The sequence below is a fragment of the Amblyomma americanum genome, chromosome 10 (genome assembly GCF_052857255.1).
Source record: "Amblyomma americanum isolate KBUSLIRL-KWMA chromosome 10, ASM5285725v1, whole genome shotgun sequence".
Taxonomy (NCBI): Eukaryota; Metazoa; Arthropoda; class Arachnida; order Ixodida; family Ixodidae; genus Amblyomma; species Amblyomma americanum.
This window is the reverse complement of record NC_135506.1, coordinates 39981196-40003348: the sequence shown is the minus strand read 5'-3', so window position 1 is coordinate 40003348 and position 22153 is coordinate 39981196. Positions and strand designations below refer to the sequence as shown.

Here is a 22153-nt window from a genome sequence, read left to right as displayed (position 1 = left end):
TCTCGATCAGAGCCGGTCTCGGCAACAGGAGGGCTTCGTCAGGTGGCGTTCGCATGTAGTTTGGCATGGGTTGGCACGCGATGGTAGGGGCATCTATTTGGCTCACGATTATAGATCGGACGCAGGGTTTTCGGTTATATAACCGCGTCAATCCTAATGAACTGAAGGAAAAGCGGAGTTGTGCTTGCAATCCAACAGACACCGTCAGCACTGTTCTAGACTGAACAAAATATCTGGAGTCAGCCGACCTTTTATTCTTCTGAAAATTTCAGTACTGGGATCTCATGCTGACATGCTTTGCGCTCGTCGTGCGTCCACCCGTCTTCCGTTTTTTTTTTCCGTGCGCAGATGCCTTCCCCTGATTCCGATGACACCGTTACTTCGTCGTGGATGGGACCGTGCTTGGATACAAGCCTGTTCGACGAGAGCGCCAGTTGTGAAACCTTTGAACAGTTCTTCCGGAAGACGAAGGAGGAATCTAGCTGCGAGATGAATGAGGAGGCTGCGCGGGCCCGGTGTGAGGAGGAGGGTAAGCGGCGGCCACGGCTGCTTTGACGTGGTTGGTGTGATTAGAGGCGCAGCTCGGAATCTCTGCGATGGCTTGCTCTGTGTGCCAGCCTTAGATCGATACATTTCATTAGCTCTTCCAATACTTTGCGACAACTATCGAAACTGTGTTTTGAGGTCCTGCTGTCTGCTACAGCAAGTTTCAGTTCTTTCTCTTAACAAAGGTATCTTAAACCGAATCAATGAGACAGCAAAGTTGCATAGCGAAGGTACTAATTTTTACACAAACCACACAGAAAGACCAGACAGGACGGGCGCTGTCTTTATGGTCTTTCCGTGTGGTTTGTGTAAAAATTAGCGCTGTTTTTACTTTTGTGACACAATGTTACACCAACTAGCCCAGAAAGGGGTGCTGTTAATCGAACTTGAATAGCGAACAAACGAGAGTTCACAATATCCTAGCCAGAATTATTAGTAAGTAACAAGCACTGATGTGGCAATGCCGAGAACAGATGATCAGTAATCCTTCGGGGTATAGAAGTGGATTCCAAGAGGAAAGGGAGAGATTTTAAGGACACAGAAGAGGTATGCTAATAGTTAGCCTGGCATGCTACTCCAGATGATGGTTAAAAAAGAGGATGAAAAAAAAGGAAAAAAAGAAGCAACTGAGGGTAGTTGACGGATCCGTCACGCGACGATACCTGCACACTCCTCGCGCTATTTTATACTTGTTTACAGTGGGCGAACAGGAGCACTTCTAACTGCACTCAAAGTGCTCTCTCGCAAGCTGCTGCGTTCCAGTGGGCGAACAGGAACAATGTATTCCAATGGGTATTGATTATTCGATAGCTTGAATTATCAGTGCTTGCTAAGTGACCCGTAATGAGAGCATTGCATGAGAAAGTATCCACTGGAGTTAATAAAGAGCACGAACTTTGTATTTGAAGATGCATAATCTTATGGGCAAGGAAGTTAAGCATCAGAAGGAGGCCTATGCTCGGCAAAGAAGTTTAATTGTCTTTCTCTTTTCTCTGTCGCTTCCTTTATTCCGCTTCCTTTGTGTTGGGTAGTCAACCGGGCAACGCATGGTTAGCCTTCCTGCTCTTTGTGTACTGTGTCTCTCTCTCGCTCCTATTTTACGAGCCAATTTTCAGCGAATGCTGCTGTAATGATGATTACTGAACTCGCATGGAAAGAACAGAAATGCTTTTGTGCGCTAAACACGCAGTGTTTTGCTCCTGCGTCTCTACTACGAGCAGGTCCTCGCTCATCGCTCAGCGTTGAATACGCAGGCACCCAACATTTTACGCGTGTCGGACTAAAACCGCAGGCGAACCAAGCGGGACCCACGGCGAAAGCAGAGAACAGGAGGATGGGGAGGCGCCACTCCTCCAGCGATGCGAATGGGAAGGCAGAGAACAGGAAGATGGTGAGGTGCCACTCCTCCAGCGATGCGAATGGGAAAGCAGAGAACAGGAAGATGGTGAGGTGCCACTCCTCCAGCGATGCGAATGGCACATGAGCGTCGAGCAGATGGCGAGCCCGGAAAAGGAGGACCACCCGACCGTGGTCGATGAAGACGGGGAGCCGTACAAGGTGCAAGAGGTACGTGTTATACTTACTGGTGTATGTAATAGAGGACTACTTCAACAGCGCCTTTTTCGAGCATTTCGAAGGCGGAGTTGTTTGACAGATTATGTTTTAGGCTGGTATCATATCATACTGGACGGAATATCAGTGGTGCGTATCGATTCTTATAACTACGGAAATGATTTCTTAAGGAAAGACCGCAGCTTTGAAATCAACGAACACAGGGCCAGATAGACTCTTACCACCCGCTACCAGACTAATTTGCAGTGAGAAACTAGCAAAGATAAACCCTGTAAATAGTATAGCAAAGGTTCTAAGCAACAATAGTAATAAAAAACGAAGGAAAACGATTCCCGTCCAGCGCGTAAACTTCTATAATCCCTTACACACCAGGGCGGAAACAAAAAGGCGAGGGTGGAGGTTTGGCGGTGGGAGGGGGAAACGCAGGATGTGTAATTGCACCTTAACATCTGCACCATAAGCCTTCTTCCTAGCAGAGGCGACAATCTCCTAATCATGCTTCTGAAAACTTCATTTGAAAGCGGTGCTCTTCTCTCGCCCTTTACGACATGGCTAGCACTCTTCGAGCACCCGCTCCTCTTCTGTTTCATCGTGCAGGTCACCTCTGCTGGATGTGATGAGGCCGCTGCTGTGGAGTGGAGCACACCGTGCTTGGACGCGGACCTGTTCGACGATAGCGTGAATTGCGAAATATTTGACGAAATCTTTCGAAAGACGACAGGCGAATCCGTGAGGGAAGACACGTGGCGGGGTCTCTGCAAAAACGACGGTAAGCCGACGACACTACTCTACTGGAGTTGTCTCCACGAGAACTCGCCTAGCGTGGTATCCTTTTGTATACAGGCTGCCGGATTTTTCTTACGAGCTGACGATGACGCGACAAGAAAGCTGGATATTAATGAAGGTTAAAGCCGAAGATACTTCCGTGAAATTCCACAAACTTCGTTCACAGGGTCTGCACATTCTTGCAGCCAAACAGAATAGATCCTTGTTACTCTCGTTCATTTTTGATACTGGCACCTGCTGCGACCTCTCGAAGTTTGCCGTCCGTTTAAACTTTCTTGCCAGTCTCCACTGACGGCCACCTAGCAAGATCAACTACTCCACTTGTTACTCAAGCCGATAATAATTTTCCCATCCTAAATTCCGGTTGCGAAACAAGAAGTATCTACAGAGAGCAACACCCAATGAGTAGATTTATTGCTATAGGCACTAAAATTAGAGTTATGAATTCATACGTTATCTTGACAGCCCTTTAATACAATTAAATTGAAAAGAGGTTTCATGTTATTGGTTTCCTTTCGTCGCTTCATAGATTCGCATGCCTCTCAGTATAAGTGCTGCTGGAAGAATATTACTTGGTTACCGCTCATTCCTTATGCCGAAGCCCTGCGGCCACAACTAGTCATGTCATTCCGGAAATTCGCAAACTCACACGTCATGTCTTAATTTTCTTTAACTTCACTCAAAAAGATTGAATTCTTGTTAACGATAACGTGCTCTCGCAGGCAGCCATGCTCCGATCACTGGGAAGTTGCCGTCCGATGAATTTTTTTCCTGGTTTAGAAACAGGAAGTACCTAGGTAGAGGGGCATTTGAGAAGAAGATTGATTGTTGCAGGTATATAAACCACAAAGTTTGATAGATATGTGCAGTCTTTACAGCCCTTATCGATCTCTTCCGAAAGGAGAACTCCATGTTGAGACGTTTTCTCTTTCTGGTTTTTCACTTCGGCGCAGCATATATTCACAACTCGCAGTGGCATGCGCGGCTGAAAGGATAATTCCTGCTTACCCCATATTATGCCGATTTGATTGGTCAGTATGTAGTGAAAACTGAGGACGTAAATTTCTGGTTTAAAGAGGTCTGAACACCCTACAGATTCGCATAGGGTGCATTGTACGCGGGCTCTTGCCGGCGTCACATCTCGCCGCAATATTTTATTCGCACTTCTTGTGTTGCGCGCTATTTTTCTGAGAATGCTGTCACATGCAATCATTTTTTACCTATATGTGGAGAAATGCAAACTTAATGTGGTCTAAAAACGAGGACAATGCCCGACCGACTTTGGTGTCATGTGTACGATGGCACATGTCATGTGTACGCTTCCTCACTAACGACAGAGCGCTGATGATGCTGGCACCGAAACAATGTGTGTGTTTGTGTGACAGAAATTGCAGCCGATCCGAGCGTGGTCAACGGCGCCGAGGGTGAGGAAGAGCAGGAGCCACAGTGTTGCCAGAATGAACAGGTCTTGAGCCTCATGCCGATGGGAAGCCCGGGAAGGACAGAGCACCCGGCCGTGGATTACGAAGAGAAGGATCCTTACGAGGTGCAGGACATGTTATCGTTGCTAGTTCATATTGGACGCCTGCTGGCATGAGCTTTCTTCAGATCTTGTCGCGAAAACGAAATTTTACAACATGAAAGGCTTCAACGCTGCCTCATACTATATAGAATATAAAATGTGGCGTATCGGTCCTTGTGGTTCTTACCGAATAGTCTAGGTCCACATTGATACCGCCTACTGAGCCAGGTGATTTTGATATCAAGCAAATTTTTTCTGCATGCTTTGATTTGTGCTAGGAGATGCGTTTCTACGTTGCCAGGCGCGCACTGTAAAGGGCCTTTCCCTTGGAAGGACTGTTGCGAGCCTAAAGAGTTATTCCTGGTCACTGTTACCGCAAGACAAGGAGGCCTGTTTTTCTGTGCGCACTTCATCTCTCAATATTTTCGAACGTGATCAAAGACGTTGCCTTTGATCGAAAAACTGAATGGAATTACCAAGCTAGATATGCGAAAAATAAGCCCTTGCAGGCTTGCGATAAATACGCGCAGAAAAATACAGCGAGTGCTGGATGCCCGTGGAGAGGTCGCACGTCCCCCTGTGCCTTCCACCCAGTCACAGTTGCACGGTCGTGAAATGACTGCGAACCACAGCACGCGTTCGCCAAAGACGATCATTGTGTTTATTTGGGAAAAGTTGGTCTCTTTAAAAATGGCGCCAGGCACGGGCTGTGTGCACGGAGTGATCTGGTCACGTGGTCCATACCACATGGAATGGACCTGTGTGCAGGGTGCCCCGCCCTTCTGTCATCCTTCGTCTAGTGACACTCGGCTGCACGGTCGCCTTTTGACTGCTAGTGCGACAGCCACAAACACTTTTCACGGGAACTTTCCCTTTAACAGCCAATGCTGTGGAATGATCAGTGTACCGCCGAACTGAAGAACAGGGCTGGATAATATGCTGGCAACAACGTCTAGAAAAATTTCCCAGCTGTGTGGATATCGATATTTATCCAGACTTGCTTAATACATATAGCGATTTTATTTCCCAGGCGATGGTAATAAAAGAATGGGCAATTGAGAGGGCATGGAATCAAACTTGGGAATACTGGAGTGCAAGAGACACAATGACAGAGCGAAAAGGGCAACAATAACTCTTCATTCTTTCGTTGAGTTACGAGCGCTACAGTATCCGTCATGAGCAATCAAGTCGCCCTAGCAACAACCCCGAGCCATGGGAGGCACGATATGTGCACCGTAACATCGGCGCCGCTGCACTATTCATAACACACTGGGGCCTGTTGCTGTAATCCGTTTATTATTCTAGCAAAAAAAGTAATGTAAAGATTACTCTTCCTTGATCCTTGATGTCATGCCTTTCACTCATCATTGAGCCCACTGAGGTTCTTTTTCCGGGTGCAGATTCCCCCTCGTCAATCTGATGAGGGTCTTGCTGCGTCATGGAGCGAAGTGTGCTTGGATGCTGGCGTGCTCTATGAGGATGCCAGCGACGAACTTCCCGATGATTTGCTCCGACATTTGAGGGAGGAACCCACGAGGCAGGAACCTCGGCTGAGCAGCTCTGATGAGGAGGGTAAGGTTACTACACCACTACGCTAACGTGGAAACCGCTAGTATCGGCGTCCTCTGGAATTGCTTTCAGGAGGCAGTCGATTTTTCTGAAAAGGGGATGATGCAATGGCTTATTGAGCTTTTTCGGTTTTATTCAGCAAGTTTATTCGTAATTCCACACTCTTGGCGCATCGCGTCTGAAGTTTATTTAACCCTACGAAAAGAAAACTTGACTGTGCCTAATGAGAAGCTGCCACCATCGTAATCTCTAGAAAATCGTCCTCTCCTCCTGGCCTTCATCAGGTTTCGAAGTACGAGGTAATCAGAGTGAGATTTGGTCTGTAGGAGTAGTGGTCTATCCACTGGTGGGCAAAATTCTTTAGGGCATCCCGGGCCTAAATCTTGTTCATCTTCTACAAGAGCAGAACTTTTTTTCTCACTTTTGTTCTTTTTTATTACAGGAATCAAGTTAAATACGGCGAATTTCTTGCTGTCAGTCCTTCCACGGCACCATAAAATACCCGAATGTTAAGGACTCCTGAAAAAATTCAGTTCTTACTGCGTTTCTATCTTATGCAACTTGCGCAACTGGTAGCGTATGTGACGTTTCAAACTGCTCGACTGTCGTTTCAAAGCACCGGAGGAAGGGGGGGGGGGGGCGGGGGGGGAGATGTCTTTTGTAGGCTTTTGTACCAGTAAAATTATTTACACATGTCAAGCGCTGGGGAGGAACGGCTTCATAGCAGAAAAGCAGAGCACAGGGACCTGAAATGGAGCCACGAATCATGAACCCAGTGTGGATGGTCATAGACCACTTCAAAAAGAGATTTAGCGCACCGTTGTCTAAAGAGAGTGTCAGAAGAGTTCGTTAGAGGTTCGCGGCCGATTTTTTTCGTCGCAGCGAACGCCATTACGAATGAAAAGAAGGCGAGAGCTTCAGTCATGGTGAACTGAAGGCACTTACCTTCGCAAATAGTACCGGGAGCCGAAACGTCACAAGCATAGTACGCGAGGGCTGCTCGAGAGAGTTTTTCAGCCAAACCTACGCAACGTCCTCGGACACACGCCAGTGAAGAAGCTTCGCTGGCAGGCCAGGTTTCGCTTGAGTTGACTTAAACTACTTCATCGGTGACCCGGGTGTGCAAAAGATATGCGCAGAGAAACGACTGTAAAACTGTGTTTAATAATAACAGTCAGTGTGGACGCATTGCAACAAATCACGGCGCAGCACGCTGCATGCATGTCTTCGGTGGTGTACCGGAGGCATAGCGCAGTTTACATCGCATTTTGTTTTCTTGCAGTGTTTCCCAGCTTGATGCGAACGACAGTGGCATGTGTGCCTTGAATGATTGTCGTTACCGTACACTCGGTTACCATACATACATGGCAGCTTATCAATACCCCATAAGAGAAGAGTATACAACATCTGTATTTGATCAATGCTGATCTATTGGGAAGGAAGCTGGAGGCTAACAAAAAGGGTTGAACTTATACTCAGGACAGCGCAACGAGCGATTGAAATAAAATAGCTGCAACATTAAGAGAATGGTAGCGAGCCACGGAACAAACGCAAGTTGCTTTTATCCTAATTTAAACCGAGCGGAATAAATGGGTGTGATCCGGACATATATGATGCGAAGGCTAGATAAGCGATGTCCATTGTGGGTAACAGATTTGATTTCAAAGGAATACGAGCGTAGGAGGCGCGGTAAGGAAGTCAGGTAAGCGGATTAGATTAGTAGGTTTGCGGGGATGAGGTGGCCGCAGCTGGCACAGGACACTGTTAAAGCACGGAGTCACACTGCTGAATATATCACATTTCGTCTATATGGCTCTTACCTCGATATGATTGTGTGAAAACTCTGATTCTGGAAATTGACCATTCATTCATGACATGAGACATCGAACATTTAAAATAGGAGGGAAGAATGTCGCTTAAGTTTTGACACGTTCTCTGGACCGATAGCTTCTGAGCATCTTTCCGGAAACTTGAAAAGGAATAGCTATTGCGAGGATGCGAAAGATGAGGCCTTCCCGGCAGCTTTTACGCACTCGGGACCATCACTGAATCTTGCACCTAGTTTCCGCGTCGCTAAAGTGAGAATGTTAAATCTGAGATGATCTTGCTGTTCCACATACACCGCAGCAGGAAAGTGATGAGAACTAGCCGCATAGTAGTGTTTTGTGTAAGATATGAACTGTCAAAGGTTGAGCGAAGTTCCCGCTTGTTGTTATTTTTGCTCATTTCAACTGATATCTCAGCGCTTTGCTATGCGAGCGCCCTCCCAGGGTGATGTGTCCAAATCAGTGTGCAATGTATTGCGGCTATACTCAACATGAAATAGTAGGAAATTCACAGTAATTACGGGATTACAGAGGCCTGTAGCGCTGATTCGGGCTGCACATTGTTTACTTGATGCAATGCCTCTAGCATGAATAAGAGGAATAACAGGCAGCCGAACTCTCTTAGATGGCCGTCTTGGCACCTAGATAGACGCTTTTTGAGAATAATAATAACAATAATCAGTTTCTGGGGAAAGGAAATGGCGCAGTATCTGTCTCATATATCGTTGGACACCTGAACCGCGCCGCAAGGGAAGGAGTATAGGAGGGAGTGAAAGAAGTAAGGAAGAAAGGTGCCGTATTGGAGGGCTCCGGAATAATTTCGACTACCTGGGGATCTTTAACGTGTACTGGCATCGCACAGCACACGGGCGCGTTAGCGTTTTGCCTCCATAAAAACGCAGCCACCGCGGTCGGGTTCGAACCCGGGAACTCGACGTTGGGGTTCGAACCCGGGAACTCAGGATCAGTTGCCGGGTTCGAACCCGACCGCGGCGGCTGCGTTTTTATGGAGGCAATACGCTAAGGCGCCCGTGTGCTGTGCGATGTCAGTGCACTTTAAAGATCCCCAGGTGGTCGAAGTTATTCCGGAGCCCTCCACTACGGCACCTCTTTCTTCCTTTCTTCTTTCACTCCCTCCTTTTTGATGTAGAGTCCAATCCTCGGGCCGTGACCATAGCGACCATCAGCACCGAAGGCATGCAAAGCACTTTTAGACTCTTGTTAACTGACTTCGCAGCATTCGTGACCTCAACTGATGCCTTGCTTTAGCCTCCCATCCATTTCTTTTCCCGTTCTTCATTTACATCCCGCTTTCCTTTCTTCGCTGTACAATGGAGGCAACGGGAACACGCTTCTGTTTAACCTCCATGCCTTTCGTCTTCCTGTCTGTTTTTTTTTCTCTGAGCTTTTTTCTTAGGAATGCTGCCCAATTGGAGTATGCTTATACCTACTACGAGCAAAGAAATGCAATGTTGGTGTCCTCAAAACGCTGCAGTAGAGAGACTCTTAAATCGACTGCAATGGCAGCGCTCCTGGCTGCCCGTAGTGCAGGTGTTTCGTGGCTAACCCCTCAGCGTTCAAGACTCTTATAGCCAACCAATCCGCGTGTGTGACAGATGCCGCCGGTGAATCCTGTGGCGTGGACGACCAAAAGAAAGCCGAGGAGCAGCAGCGTCCGTTTAATGGGCGCAGAAAACGGCGCGCCGTCTTCAAGAGCCTGGGGAGTACAGGCAGGCCGTACTACCGGGCCGAGCCTGACAAGCGCATGATACCGTACGTATGCCACAGGTGCCAGTGCAAGTTCAAGTTCAAGAGAGACCTCGAGTACCACGTGGCCGAGCACACGGGAAGACCGCTGCTGCCGTGCGAGTTCTGCCCGCGAACGTTCCCGACGGGCCGCATGCTCTCCTGCCATCGCGTCATAAAGCACGGGTGCCAGTCACTGTCGGCGAAAAGGCGGAAGGTAGCCTGGCCTACGCACAGCGTCGGCTTAGTTTTAACAGCTCATTCACGTACGACCCGTCGCAAGGCGACAACGGAAGAATAATGCGTTCTAAAATAACTTGCACTAGGGCGCCAACATAACGCGGCATTGTTGAATGTTCGGCTCACTGTTTTAAAAATGCAAATTCAGAAAATAAACAAAAAGATGCTTCAGCATTCAATGTGCTTCCTGAGTGTGCTGCAACAAGCTGACGTGCAGTGTATTTTTAACGCGACAGCGTTAAGGCACCTGCTCAGCAGAAACTCCAGCTTCGTCGTCGTTACAAATCGCCGGATAGGCAACCTAGGTGGGTCAGCGAGGTCATGTGACCTCGTGGCGTCATCACAACATGCCCACCAGATTGTCCACCGGAGCAGCTGGCAGTTCAATTAATGATCGGTCACGAGAGGTTGCTCGCCAAGAGCAACCTGGTTCTCACATTTACGCCTTCCCGGAGGGCAGCAACTGCTATTGCAGGGCAGCGGTGCATCGCTTAACCCCACCACCATTGTTCCGTGCTTTGAATGACGACTGCCAGGGATCTGTGAATATCAAGTCGAGAATGAGCAATTCGGGATATACGAGCATTAGCTAAATAAAGCTATCGCGCCCTAGCCGTAAGGCGGATCTTAGACGTCCACGTAAGTATGGGAGCGGAAGCACCACTACTGAAGCTCCACTACTGAAGCTTCACTACACTCCACTATCGCCACTACAACGCAAAAAAAAAATGACAGACGATTTAGCTTGGCTAGGTGAAATGCGAGGCAGGTGGGCTGGCTCTCGTTGTGCTTAGTTTAACTAGATTATTAAGGGCTCCGCCTTAAGAGTATGAATCGAAGTCGTTAATGAGTTTATGCCCATATATGTGGAAGTCATCATTTCTACTTAACGGTCATAGATGACTGCGAGAGCTCATACCACTCGTGGCGCAGTGGTGCAGCGGCTAAGCGATGCGTCACTGCCTTGGGATGGCAGGTGCTGACATAGTCCGGACTTGTGAGACCCAGGTTGCTTTTCCTGAACCAACTCAAGGTCGTACAGAAGGACCGCACAGACAACGGCTAAGCGAGTGAGTGGAAGCTCCAGTGCTATCGCACACACACAAAACAATTAATTCTAAACTTATGGTTAGGATCTCCCTTACCACAGGATACGCAACGAATGATGGCTACGAAGAAGACAGTAAAAGGCTATCAAACAGAGGGGGGCAGTTGCAGCCCAGCAGGCAGAGAAGTAAGCGTGTGTGCAGGCAGGCAGGCAGGCAGGCAGGCAGAAACAAGGGTGGGCGATCTGTGGGAAGGCAGGAGAGCAAGCACGCGGAAAGGAGACAGCCAGACCGGAAGGCCAGGAAGTGGCGACTGGATAAGTGGAGAGGCACATGCAGAGAGGCGGGTAGGCGCAGGTGAAGAAGGTGAGTGTACTCCTGAACTGAAAGGAGTAAAAAGGGAGTAGGCTACCCTCAAGCGCACGTTCTTTTATCAAAAACAATTGTCAGTGGCTTAGCTCGGCTATGCCAGGATATACGCAGCGAAAGCTAAGGTTAGCATAGCTTGGTTAGCCTTGGTTAATTTTTATTACAAGTCCAGCTTAGTCTGGTTGTCTGGCTGTGTGGTTGTAACGTGGTTCGTCACGCGGTTGGTCACGTGTTCAGTCACGTGGTTGGTCACGTGGAGCAGTGCGACCAAAGTGGGAATGCGAGCACGGCGAAAGTGCGAGTTCGTGCCCAATGTTGCTTTCGCTACAAAAGGACTGCACTAGAGGGCAGCTCACAACCTTTTTACTTCCATACAGGCGTAATAATGTTTAGAGTGCGTGGAAAATATGGGAGGATACAAAGTATATCGCAGAGTAGGCTCTTTAAAAGAACTTGGTCGTTTTAAAGCGTCAGGTAATTTAGCCCAAGGATTTTTTTTTCCTATTCACGTCACAATTTCTAGCGCTTTTCACATGACTGGAGATCAAGTTCCACAACGCAGGTGTATTTCAAGTCAAGCCAAGTCGAGAAGATTCAAGTCAGGTCTCTAATGTCTGTTCCTGTTCTCTCGTCTTTCTTCACGTGCCCCCCGACGTCCTGTCAGGCTGCCGGCAAGGTTTATGCTAGAGGTAAGCTGCTGCCGCAAGAACGCTGCTGCAGCCGGCTGCGGCCCTCTGTATATGATAAGAAAGCAGGCGAGAATGTTTAGCCCAGATTATTATAAAAATCCTTTGCTTTCATATCTCAGCTAACGCTCAAACTTTCGCGTTACGCACTCGTAACCGTGTGGGCGAATGTTTGCGATGTGCGCTTTTTTAAGTGATGCCCACCTATGCACACTGTGAACCAGAATAAGCTGATATGCTTGTTATGGTGGGGGCGCTTGCTCATAATTTTACGGTAAAAGGCGTCTTAAACTCGCCTCTAGAGTCATTCTTCCCCCGGACTGCCAGTGAATGGAACGACCTTCTGCTAGAAATTGCTGCTATCACCTGCCCATCTGTGTTCCTTAAAGGAATTTCACAGGCACTTGCACAATGAAAATCTCTTCTTTGAATCACTTGCTTGAAAATTATCTGTACTTATTCTGCTTTTATTTCTTGCATGCCCCACCCCTTCTGTAGTACCCTCGTAACTAGTCTTTGAAGTATTAATGTGAAGTAAGGTAAAAAGTTGCGCTTCCCCGTGCGCCGAGACCCACGAGCCTATCCCAGCACCTGTGATCCATCGTAAGGCATTGCATGGGCTAAGGCCTGCCCTGTTTAGGCTTCTGACCAAGCAGGGCCGGAATATGTGCTGCTTCTCCGGGCCGGGCCAGGCTCGAGCATTTACATGGAGGGCCAGTGTATGACATTTGATCCATTATTTTTGGGAAAAGTATACTTCAAATGCTACTAAAATGCATTTTAAGAAAATAAGGAAATTTTGCTAGTGGAGGCGTACTTGCGGATAGGAATACCGAATGCCTCCTGCGCACACGCGTAGGAGGGGTCGGGGCTGCAGCGCTAAAAACACACACAGAGGACGAGACGAGACACACGAAGGCGCTTCGTGTGTCTCGTCTCGTCCTCTGTGTGTGTTTTTAGCGCTGGTTCTTAATGCGATGGAGCACTTTCAAGACACAAACGCACCAAGTAGCGACAATCTGCACCGCTCTGTGTACGGCGTAATTTTGCCAAGGGGCCTCGCTACCGTAGTCAGCTGGCAACATCAGAGATGGTGCGCTTGGGCTTTTGTATTCCATTGTCTTCACGCGGGTTACGGGACACAATGAAGGCGCTCATGCGTGCACCCGGAAAATTTCCATAAAGGCCGCGTTTGGGCGAGTTGGCTTTCCATGCTGAACGTAAAACCGCAACAGGGACGTAGAATAAGACGCTCGTGTTGTCTCTTATTATACGTCCTTGTTTCTTGCGCTTTCACGTTCAGCCTAGAAAATTTCCCACCGGGAGTAGGTGGGACTCTTTCACAACACCCTGGATGGCCGACAATATGAAGCCCTCGACTATCGCACGATCATTTCATAAAGGAGGGACTGCGGAGTGGACCGCATTCGTTCGCTCAGGCTCGGCTTCTCCCCAATGGCTTGGGCGCTTGGGACGCCGAAGGACCAATTGGCGAGTGGCGTCGTCTCGGGTCTTGGTCACCACTCCAATGAGCCGCTTTGCTAGTTTTCTCCTGAATTTGGGAGGTCCTCCTTCCCAGGCTGGAGCGTCTGCCTCGCCCTCCTCTCAGAGGCGGCATTCCCCGTCTTCCCCGGACATGCCGCCGGCTTGGCTCTTTTCCCCTCCTGCCGGCGTCTGTATCACTCTTCCGGTGGTGGTGGAAACTTTATTACACACAGGGGAGTTTAGGACGCGCACGTCCTTGGGCCCCGCACGGCCCCGCTGCACTCAAACGTTCATGTCCCGGAGGCTCATGACGCTGGCAGCCCGGCCTGTGGCGATGGCTTGCTTGGCCGGGTCCTCGGAGCACAGTAGGGTCTCCCAAGCCCCCCAAGTGGTAAGGCGCTCCAGGCCCCGCGGGGGAGGACCCGCCGGGCAGAGGAAAAAGATATTATCGAGAGTGGCTTTGGGGTGGTGGCAGAGGGTACAGGAGGGGTTTTCGGCGTGTGCAGGTGCTGTTGCTTCCCGGCAGGGGAATTCGGCTAGCTTCTCTAATGTGGCGCAGGCACTCATGTCCATAGCGTCGCTTAGTCCGAAGGGATCGGAGAACGGAAGGAGCAGCAGTTTTTTCTTGCCCATTCTCTAAATGGGCCCGTTTACATCACACAGGTCACTGCCAGTCCTTTTGACTATTTCAATGCTTGTCGGCGTGCGAATAAAGATGACAGCCAGGCTATCGCTATTCAGACCCCTAACGAGCATTGGTCCCCGACGCCTCACGATTCCTGGTAGCATACAGTCTCTTGCTCAAGCGCCTGCAGGGTCCTACAAAGGGAAGATACCGTCAGAGACAGCATCCAGGCGGAGAAGCGTAGCACACTCACAAATTTCGCTCCTTTGGTGTTTTTTCTCGTTGCCTATACCGACGCCGCTGCCTCGTTTTCTGTGGAGGCCTTACAGCATGTCGCCTGTCGGAGATGTTTCGTGGTCCAGGCACCGGAACTGCACACACCGTCTTAATATTGTGACGAAGAAGACGAAGTTGGCAATGACCCGAGACGGAGCGCTCGCGCTAGGCCAGCAGCCATTAAACCATCTCATTGTCATCAGTCATCTCTCGTCTCATTCTTCGGCTGGCCGTCACGTAACATTTGGTGGGCTCCGTCTCGGGTCACTGCCAACTTCGTCTTCTTCGTCACAATATCAAATCGACGCTGCAGTGCGTATTGTTCACTGCGAACACCTGAAGGAAAAGTTACTTCAAGAGGTACCTCTGTTTTCCAGAAAACAGCAGGGTAGCACATAACAGGCGTATTTTTCTTTCATTTTTTTTTCGGTGCACGGTACCAATCAACGCCTCCTTAGGAGAGGCAGCTTGCATGTGAAAGCGATGTCACTGGTCATCCAGTGGCTACTAAAGAAGTTATTTGGAAATAAATAATTAAGCGGAGTGCTACGAGAGCCACAAAGCGCTATACTCAATGCTGCGGACTTGTAAGAAATTGTTTATTTACATGCGAGATTGTTTGTAGCCGCCAGACGTGTGGGTATATGGCACATGCTGAAAGAAGCAGAAAACAAAGGCTGTCACTTTTCTTTATGGCTGCGACTTGGTACGAATATGCAGCTGCAAATACATCCATATGGGCTTTTTTTAATAGAAAATAATATTTAAAAAAAAACTCAGAGGATGCTTGCCACTATGTAACGCGAGATTCAGCGACAGGTGCCATTGTATTTATATTTCAAGATATGTTGCGGTAGAGAACATTCGAACGAATTCACATCATGATAGTGATAGAGCGCTCTTTTTAGTTTTCTGCACGTACTCGTTCTTCGACTAGCCCTCCTCTCCAGTTCGCCACTACCCGGCTGGCGCGTTTCGAAGCAGCTACCGCAGATCAGCCGTGGTGCATTGCCTCTCTGGCTCCATTCTCTCCCTTCTCATAGAACGGTAACAGCTCTTTGGATGTAGTTCCTCACACTCGCCGTACCCTTCTTCTATCACACTAACCCTGCCCCTTCCAGGGGAACTGCCCTCCGGTTGGTTCTCGTGGCCACCGCAATCTGCTTGGGCCTTCTTATTCTCTCGCCTTACCCTCCTTCCTTCACGGTAACTGTCCGCCGGGTGGTTCCCGTGGCACCCCTTTACGGTTACGCGTTCCTTCTTAGTCGCCACACCCTCCGCCTTCTATGGGAACCACTGGAAGGAACCACCCTTCGAGTGGTTCTCACGGCAACCGCCAACCGGTTGCGCCGACTACTACTATTTCTGTACAGATGTAAATGCCAGAAACGGGAGCTCAACAACTGTCGATGCAAAAATTAGGTGACGTTAGCTACGATCTTGTCACAACATGAATGTGAGGCATGCACTGAACGAAGCAGTCAGTGCTTAGACGCTCACTTGCGAGTGCAACGCATGTACACCAACACTGATTTGTGACGTAAGCAAAACGCGATAGCGCTCTTGTCGCCAGCTGGGACGACTGGGGAAAAAGTGGGGATGAAAATTAGTACCTTTGTGCTGTCCCGTTGGTGAGGCATCATAGAGAGGTGCAGCGCAAAGAAACAAGGACGACATAGACATCAAGGAAACAGGACGAGTCTGTGTCGTCCTTGTTTCTTTGCGCTCCACCTCCCCATGTTGCCTCAACAACTGGCCCACACAAAGGTACTAATCGATGCTGTTTCTCCCACATTGTGCTCCTTCCTTTCGTAAAAAGCCGCAATAGGTGCCGCCATTTTGTGTGCATAAAGTAGGCTGAGTGCCCATAGGAATACATAGAAGTGAATGTTTTAAAGCAGCTTTCTTATTTCACAGCGCACCTTTGATGCTGTCTTTTCGTGAGGAGCAACAAAGTCCATCTAACAACAATTTCTGAAAGTACGAAGCGTCATTTCGAAGGCGTTGTATTTTTAGTACACCGCGTTAAATGCGCCTGGCGATGATTCCGGGCAGGAGGTATGGAACGAGAGCGCGGCCTATTGAAATACATGTAAGAAAAAACTTGCTGAAACCTTTAGAAGATTGTGGGAAAGTATGTTGCGTCATTTCTAAGCTATCTTTTTAATACGTAACGATAAACGTGTGTTTTGAAGGCGGACATAAACCCAATTAAGGCGCTCTATGTTTCCCCAAATCGCGCAATGCTCTCGTGTAGCCGGGCATGCTGCCGCTTGTGCCACATTTGTTCACTGATGCAGTCCTTCAAACTAGACAGCCTAGACAGCATTACCTGCAGAAACAGTTCGAAACAGCGTGGAAAAGGCAAGAAATAGAACCAGGCATTGTAGCAGATGGTGCCTCCGGTGCTCGCCAGCGTCACCTGCGTGTGTAGTCACTGTGTTAGCCGCCTGCTACAGTGCGCGATTCGTTTATCGGGCTGTTTGAGGACTGTCTTGAATGTAAACTTTGCTATAGTCTGTCGTTGAACCCCTGAACCGCGTCGTAATGGAAGGGATATAGGAGGAAGGGAAAGAAGAAAGGAAGAAAGAGGTGCCGTAGTGGAGGGATCCGGAATAATTTCGACCACTAGGGGATGTTTAACGTGCACTGACATCGCACAGCACACGAGCGCCTTAGCGTTTTGCCTCCATAAAAACGCAGCCGTCGCGGTCGGGTTCGAACCCGACCGCGACGTCTCCGTGGATGGGAGTGCCATCTCGAAGGTTACGCGAAATTCCGCGGAACCGGAGGGTGTCTCTTTGGGATCCGGCCAGCGCCGTGAGCGGTTGCAGCCGCACGCTCTTGTCTCCTTCCGCGGCCGGCGTACGGCGAACCGTCGTGCCTTGCCGCTGGACTTCTGGTTCCAGGCAGCGAAGCGAGCGCAGCAAATGCTCGGGAATGGCTTTGCCCCAAGAATGGGTCGCGCACGGGAAAACCCGGCCGCCATTGTCGGCGAATACAAATGTTCGCCGCCGATACTTCCGAAGTCGCGCCCCTGCCCCAGCCGGTAAGTCAGAAGCCCTTCTTACGTAGCCTTCTACTTCCGAAGAATGCCTCGTTGATGTTTTGTAGCCAGCTGGCCCGCTCTGTGTATTAATTGCAACTGTAATAAATAGCATATGAGTGTTAACGCTCTGTCGTCCCTTCTCTTTGTTCCCTAGAGCACGAACCCATCTGCGGTTGGCGAGCGGGAACGCTGAATCCGCGGAGTGGGAGTGCAGGGGTGTGGACGGCTGGTCCCCCCATAATTCCACAAACTGTCAATTGGCGCCTGCATAATTAGGTGTGCAATGTCACCACTTCTGCCACATCCGTGACGTAATCTTCAGCCACCCATGACGAAAAAAAGCAATATTGCCGCCGGCCACGACCGACCAATAGGAGCGAGGCTAATTGACCCGTTTTTGACAAGTTTTTGACAACTTTGCTATTTGACCGTTCCGTAATACGGCCCCTAGTCTGTATGCAGAAAGAGACACGCGCATAACGAAACGGGTATGACGAGTGCCTCGCATTCGAATGCTCGCAATTTCAGCTGAAGCTGCCTGCTAGGCAACAGCTAGAATAAAAGAGCAGTTGGTGTAGCACGACCCGAAGCGGGGAGAAATTAGGGTAATGATGAAGCACCACTTACGCCTTCTACCTTCATGATCTCCAGGTCATCGTGGAATTTCGCTTTTATGAAGGGCTCATTGACCCTCTTAAGAACGGTGAAATGTTTGTTTTCGTCGAAATTGTTGGTCACCACGAGACAAGTGGTTTTCAGGCGTACCATGAACACGAGACTTTGGCCTTTCTTAACTTTGTTGGTGAAATTTACTTTTGTTTCTCCGCTTCCTGGAAGTTCGATGTACAAGCTAGAGAGGAAGGAACCAGAGAGAAAGATTTTAGGCTAAGTTAGAAAAATCTGGTTGTTTCAATGTTTGTGGCTCCGCTCACGCTTGCTCTGCTTGACAAAAGATCTTTTTGGCAGACTAGACGCGTTCAGAATTGAATATTGTTTTCCGAAACTCGATTGAACCTCATGTCGTTGACCATGATTTGGAGACTAAATGTACCTCGAAGGTCCCTGGCAGAGTAACTAGGAGTGCGGCGTAGACTCAGAGAAGATTGCAAAGATGTTTGGACAATTTTGCTTCTTAAGCGCGTTTGTTAACGGCAGCTGCTGCCTGCTTCCTTGAACTATACATTGGCGATATACGATATTGAGACCGCCGAATCCGCGATTGAGTCTCGTCTTCTTGGTCTCTCGAGGCATGCTCGCATTGTTGCTAAAGCGCGAAGGTCACCTGGACGCCTGAGACGGCTTTACGCCGCACGGCTCTGTGCACGGAGGCGCCACAGGGTAAGGTCACTTGACGGCGCTGGCTGCGATGATCAGCGCCATTAGACTTGTCGTTCTGTTACCCACAGATGCGCAGTTTTCAAATTACGCGATAAATGGCCCAATTTTTTTTAGCCATAGCGGCGAGGATACTCGCGCTTTCGAAATTCTAAAAACTGATATCGCTCTTAATAACTTTCGGTTATAAGTCTCTACTTGCAATTAGATGCCTATCGGTATTAACTTCCTAACAGTGAACATCATTGATGTGTTTTCTGAAATCCACCAATAATAGGATTACTATATATGGCGCAAGATGCTTCTGTTTACCGCAAAAAGCTTACTTTTAAAATTATAGGCGGGCTTCTTTGAAAGCCCTGGTATATAGTGCAAGGTGGCGATGAGGCAAAAAGACGTTTACACTGGAGGCGCGCGGATTGAACGATGTCGAAGTTCGCCGTCTCTCCCACCGAAGGATGTGCTGCCGAGCCCCCTCTGTTGCCAGGTCCCTGTCTTGTCACCAACACCGTGACAAATGTGGTGGAGGTGGGATCGATCTCGTGTCCCGTACCCCAACGGTTAGCCGGCGCTTCAGTCCTACACTCGTCAATACGCCCGTTCACCGTGCTCGCTGCCGGATTCGGGGCTTACCACCCGAGCCTGCCCCCTCGGGCATGTCCTCAGAAAAACTAGGCGCCGCCTCAATGCCTGCCGCGACCATCCCAATGCCTGGGGCGCCCACACCCTACTTCATGCTCCAGAATCCCCGCATGCCGAAGTATTTCCACGGCGACATCTTTGAAGACGCAGAAGACTGGTTGCAGCACTTCGAGCGAGTTGCCACGTTCAACCAGTTGGATGACGCCGCCCAGCACAGAAACGTCTACTTAGCCTAGACGACGGCGCTCGGATATGGTTTGAAAACCGTGAAGACCAGTTGTCCTCTTGGAGTGGGTTCCGGCGTCGTCTCCTAGAAACATATGGCAGCTCGGATCGTCGCGAACGGACAGAACGCGCTCTGCAATCTCGCGTTCAGCTTCCAAATGAAAACGTTGCAGCGTATGTAGAGGACATGACGCGCCTCTTCAGGCGCGCGGACCCTGCAATGACAGAGGATAAAAAGCTGCGCCATCTCATGCGCCTCGACGGTTCTTAAGTCCGCGGTCACCGTTCACTCCGACGCAGCGACGCTCCCTCGACATAACGACGCTTCGACGGTTCCGAAGTCCACGGTCACCGTTCACACCGACACAGCGACGCTCCTTCGACATAACGACGCTTCGACGGTTCCGAAGTCCGCGGTCACCGTTCACACCGACACAGCGACGCTCCTTCGACATAACGACGCTTCGACGGTTCCGAAGTCCGCGGTCACCGTTCAATCCGACACAGCGACGCTCCTTCGACATAACGACGCTTCGACGGTTCCTAAGTCCGCGGTCACCGTTCACACCGACACAGCGACGCTCCTTCGACATAACGACGCTTCGACGGTTCCGAAGTCCACGGTCACCGTTCACACCGACACAGCGACGCTCCCTCGACATAACGACGCTCGACGATTTCGAAGTCCGCGGTCACCGTTAACTCCGACACAGCGACGCTCCCTCGGCATAACGATGCTTCGACGGTTCCGAAGTCCGCGGTCACCGTTCACTCCGACACAGTGACGCTCCCTCGACATAACGATGCTTCGACGGTTCCGAAGTCCGCGGTCACCGTTCACACCGACACAGCGACGCTCCTTCGACATAACGACGCTTCGACGGTTCCGAAGTCCACGGTCACCGTTCACACCGACACAGCGACGCTCCTTCGACATAACGACGCTTCGACGGTTCCGAAGTCCGCGGTCACCGTTCAATCCGACACAGCGACGCTCCCTCGACATAACGACGCTCGACGGTTGCGAAGTCCGCGGTCACCGTTCACTCCGACACAGCGACGCTCCCTCGACATAACGACGCTCGACGGTTTCGAAGTCCGCGGTCACCGTTAACTCCGACACAGCGACGCTCCCTCGGCATAACGATGCTTCGACGGTTCCGAAGTCCGCGGTCACCGTTCACTCCGACACAGTGACGCTCCCTCGACATAACGATGCTTCGACGGTTCCGAAGTCCGCGGCAACTGTTCACTCCGACACAGCGACGCTCCCTCGACATAACGACGCTCGACGGTTCCGAAGATCGCGTTCACCGTTCACTCCGACACAGCGACACTCCCTCGACATATCGACGTCTCGACGGTTCTGAAGTCTGCGGTCACTATTCACTTCGACACAGCGACACTTCGTCGACATAACCACGCTTCGACGGTTCCGAAGTCCGCAGTACCCGCTCGCTTCGACACATTGACGCTTACCCATGACGGCGCCTCGACCATTACGACGCCCGCGCTCTCCGATACCTTCGACGCACTGACGCCATTAGAAAGCACACGCCACGCCGACGAATTCCCGGTGGCAAAGCCTGCAGACAACGACGCCTGTGCCCGATCATCCCCTCCGGAGCCCCCGACTCAAGAGCGGCTTTCCTTAGACATACCTGTGATAGTGGATGGTCGCCACGTTCGAGCGTTATTAGATACTGGTGCTGATTATTCGATTCTGCGTAGCCAGTTCGCCACCATTCTCAAAAAGGTTCTCACGCCATGGGCTGGCTCAAAGTTCGCACTTCGGGCGGTCGTCTGATTGCACCTCTCGGCATGTGCACCGCCCGAGTTCAAATCCGGGGGTCCACATTTGTCGTCTGATGTCTTGTTCTGAATAACTTCTCGCGCGCGCGACCTCATCTCAAGTGTAGATTTTCTGCGTGAATATGGGGCGATTATTGACCTACGCGATAACAAGGTCACGCTTTCAACTGAGAATGCATTCGCCATCAGAAATGCACCGCGACCAAGACAGACACTTCTAGTTTCTAAGGACACCGTCACCCTGCCGCCTCGAACCAGCGCCTTCATTACGGTTGAGTGCGAATCATTTCAGGACGGTGACGTCATCGCCGAAACGAACCTTTCATTACTGTTGACGCAAGGCGTGTGCGTGGCCGCAGTATGATCCATCTTAACAGTGGCCAGTCGCAGGTACTTGCTACCAATTTTACTACGAGCATCGGCATCTTTTTTCGCGGCATTTCCGTAGTCTTTGTCGAACGCATCTCCGATGTTTCCGAGTGCTTTTCCTCAGAACCAGTGCAGCCTCCATTCTCTCGAGAGAGACTCGATGTCGACTCCGCGCTGTCGAGTAGCCAACGGGAAGAGCTGTGTGCACTATTGCTCGAATTCAGAGTGTTTCGCCTCCTCGCCGAAAGTGCGTCCAACTACCATAGCCAAGCACCACATCTTGACGTATGATGACGTACACCCAATCAGTCAACGCCCCTATCGCGTATCGTCTACAGAGCGCGAAGTCATTAAGTTCCAAGTTAAGGAGATGCTTGAAGATGACGTTATCCAGCCTTCCAACAGCCCATGGTCCTCGCCGGTCGTC

The 22153-nt window shown here is 50.0% G+C and overlaps 2 protein-coding genes across 2 annotated transcripts in view; one reads left to right on the top strand and one right to left on the bottom strand.

Moving 5' to 3' along the window:
- Positions 1-22153, bottom strand: part of LOC144107963 (uncharacterized) — a 135853-nt gene that overhangs the window by 62882 nt on the left and 50818 nt on the right. The window contains exon 8 of the mRNA XM_077641212.1: positions 17971-18193. Coding sequence (XP_077497338.1) covers positions 17971-18193 — 223 coding nt within the window. The remainder of the gene's footprint in view (positions 1-17970; positions 18194-22153) is intronic.
- Positions 357-9904, top strand: LOC144107193 (uncharacterized). Its single transcript, XM_077640203.1, has 6 exons — positions 357-529; positions 1838-2112; positions 2716-2887; positions 4290-4450; positions 5827-5998; positions 9438-9904. Exons 1-6 carry the CDS (start codon positions 391-393, stop codon positions 9866-9868), a joined length of 1350 nt encoding a protein of 449 aa, XP_077496329.1. The 5' UTR covers positions 357-390; the 3' UTR covers positions 9869-9904.

What these genes read in the sequence shown, in the direction of transcription:
- LOC144107193 (XM_077640203.1), top strand. Translation starts at nt 391, where the DNA reads ATGGGACCGTGCTTGGATACAAGCCTGTTCGACGAGAGCGCCAGTTGT. An exon ending in GGGTCTCTGCAAAAACGACG is followed by an intron (nt 2,888 to 4,289) that starts GTAAGCCGACGA and finishes TTTGTGTGACAG; the next exon opens with AAATTGCAGCCGATCCGAGC. An exon ending in GAGCAGCTCTGATGAGGAGG is followed by an intron (nt 5,999 to 9,437) that starts GTAAGGTTACTA and finishes CGTGTGTGACAG; the next exon opens with ATGCCGCCGGTGAATCCTGT.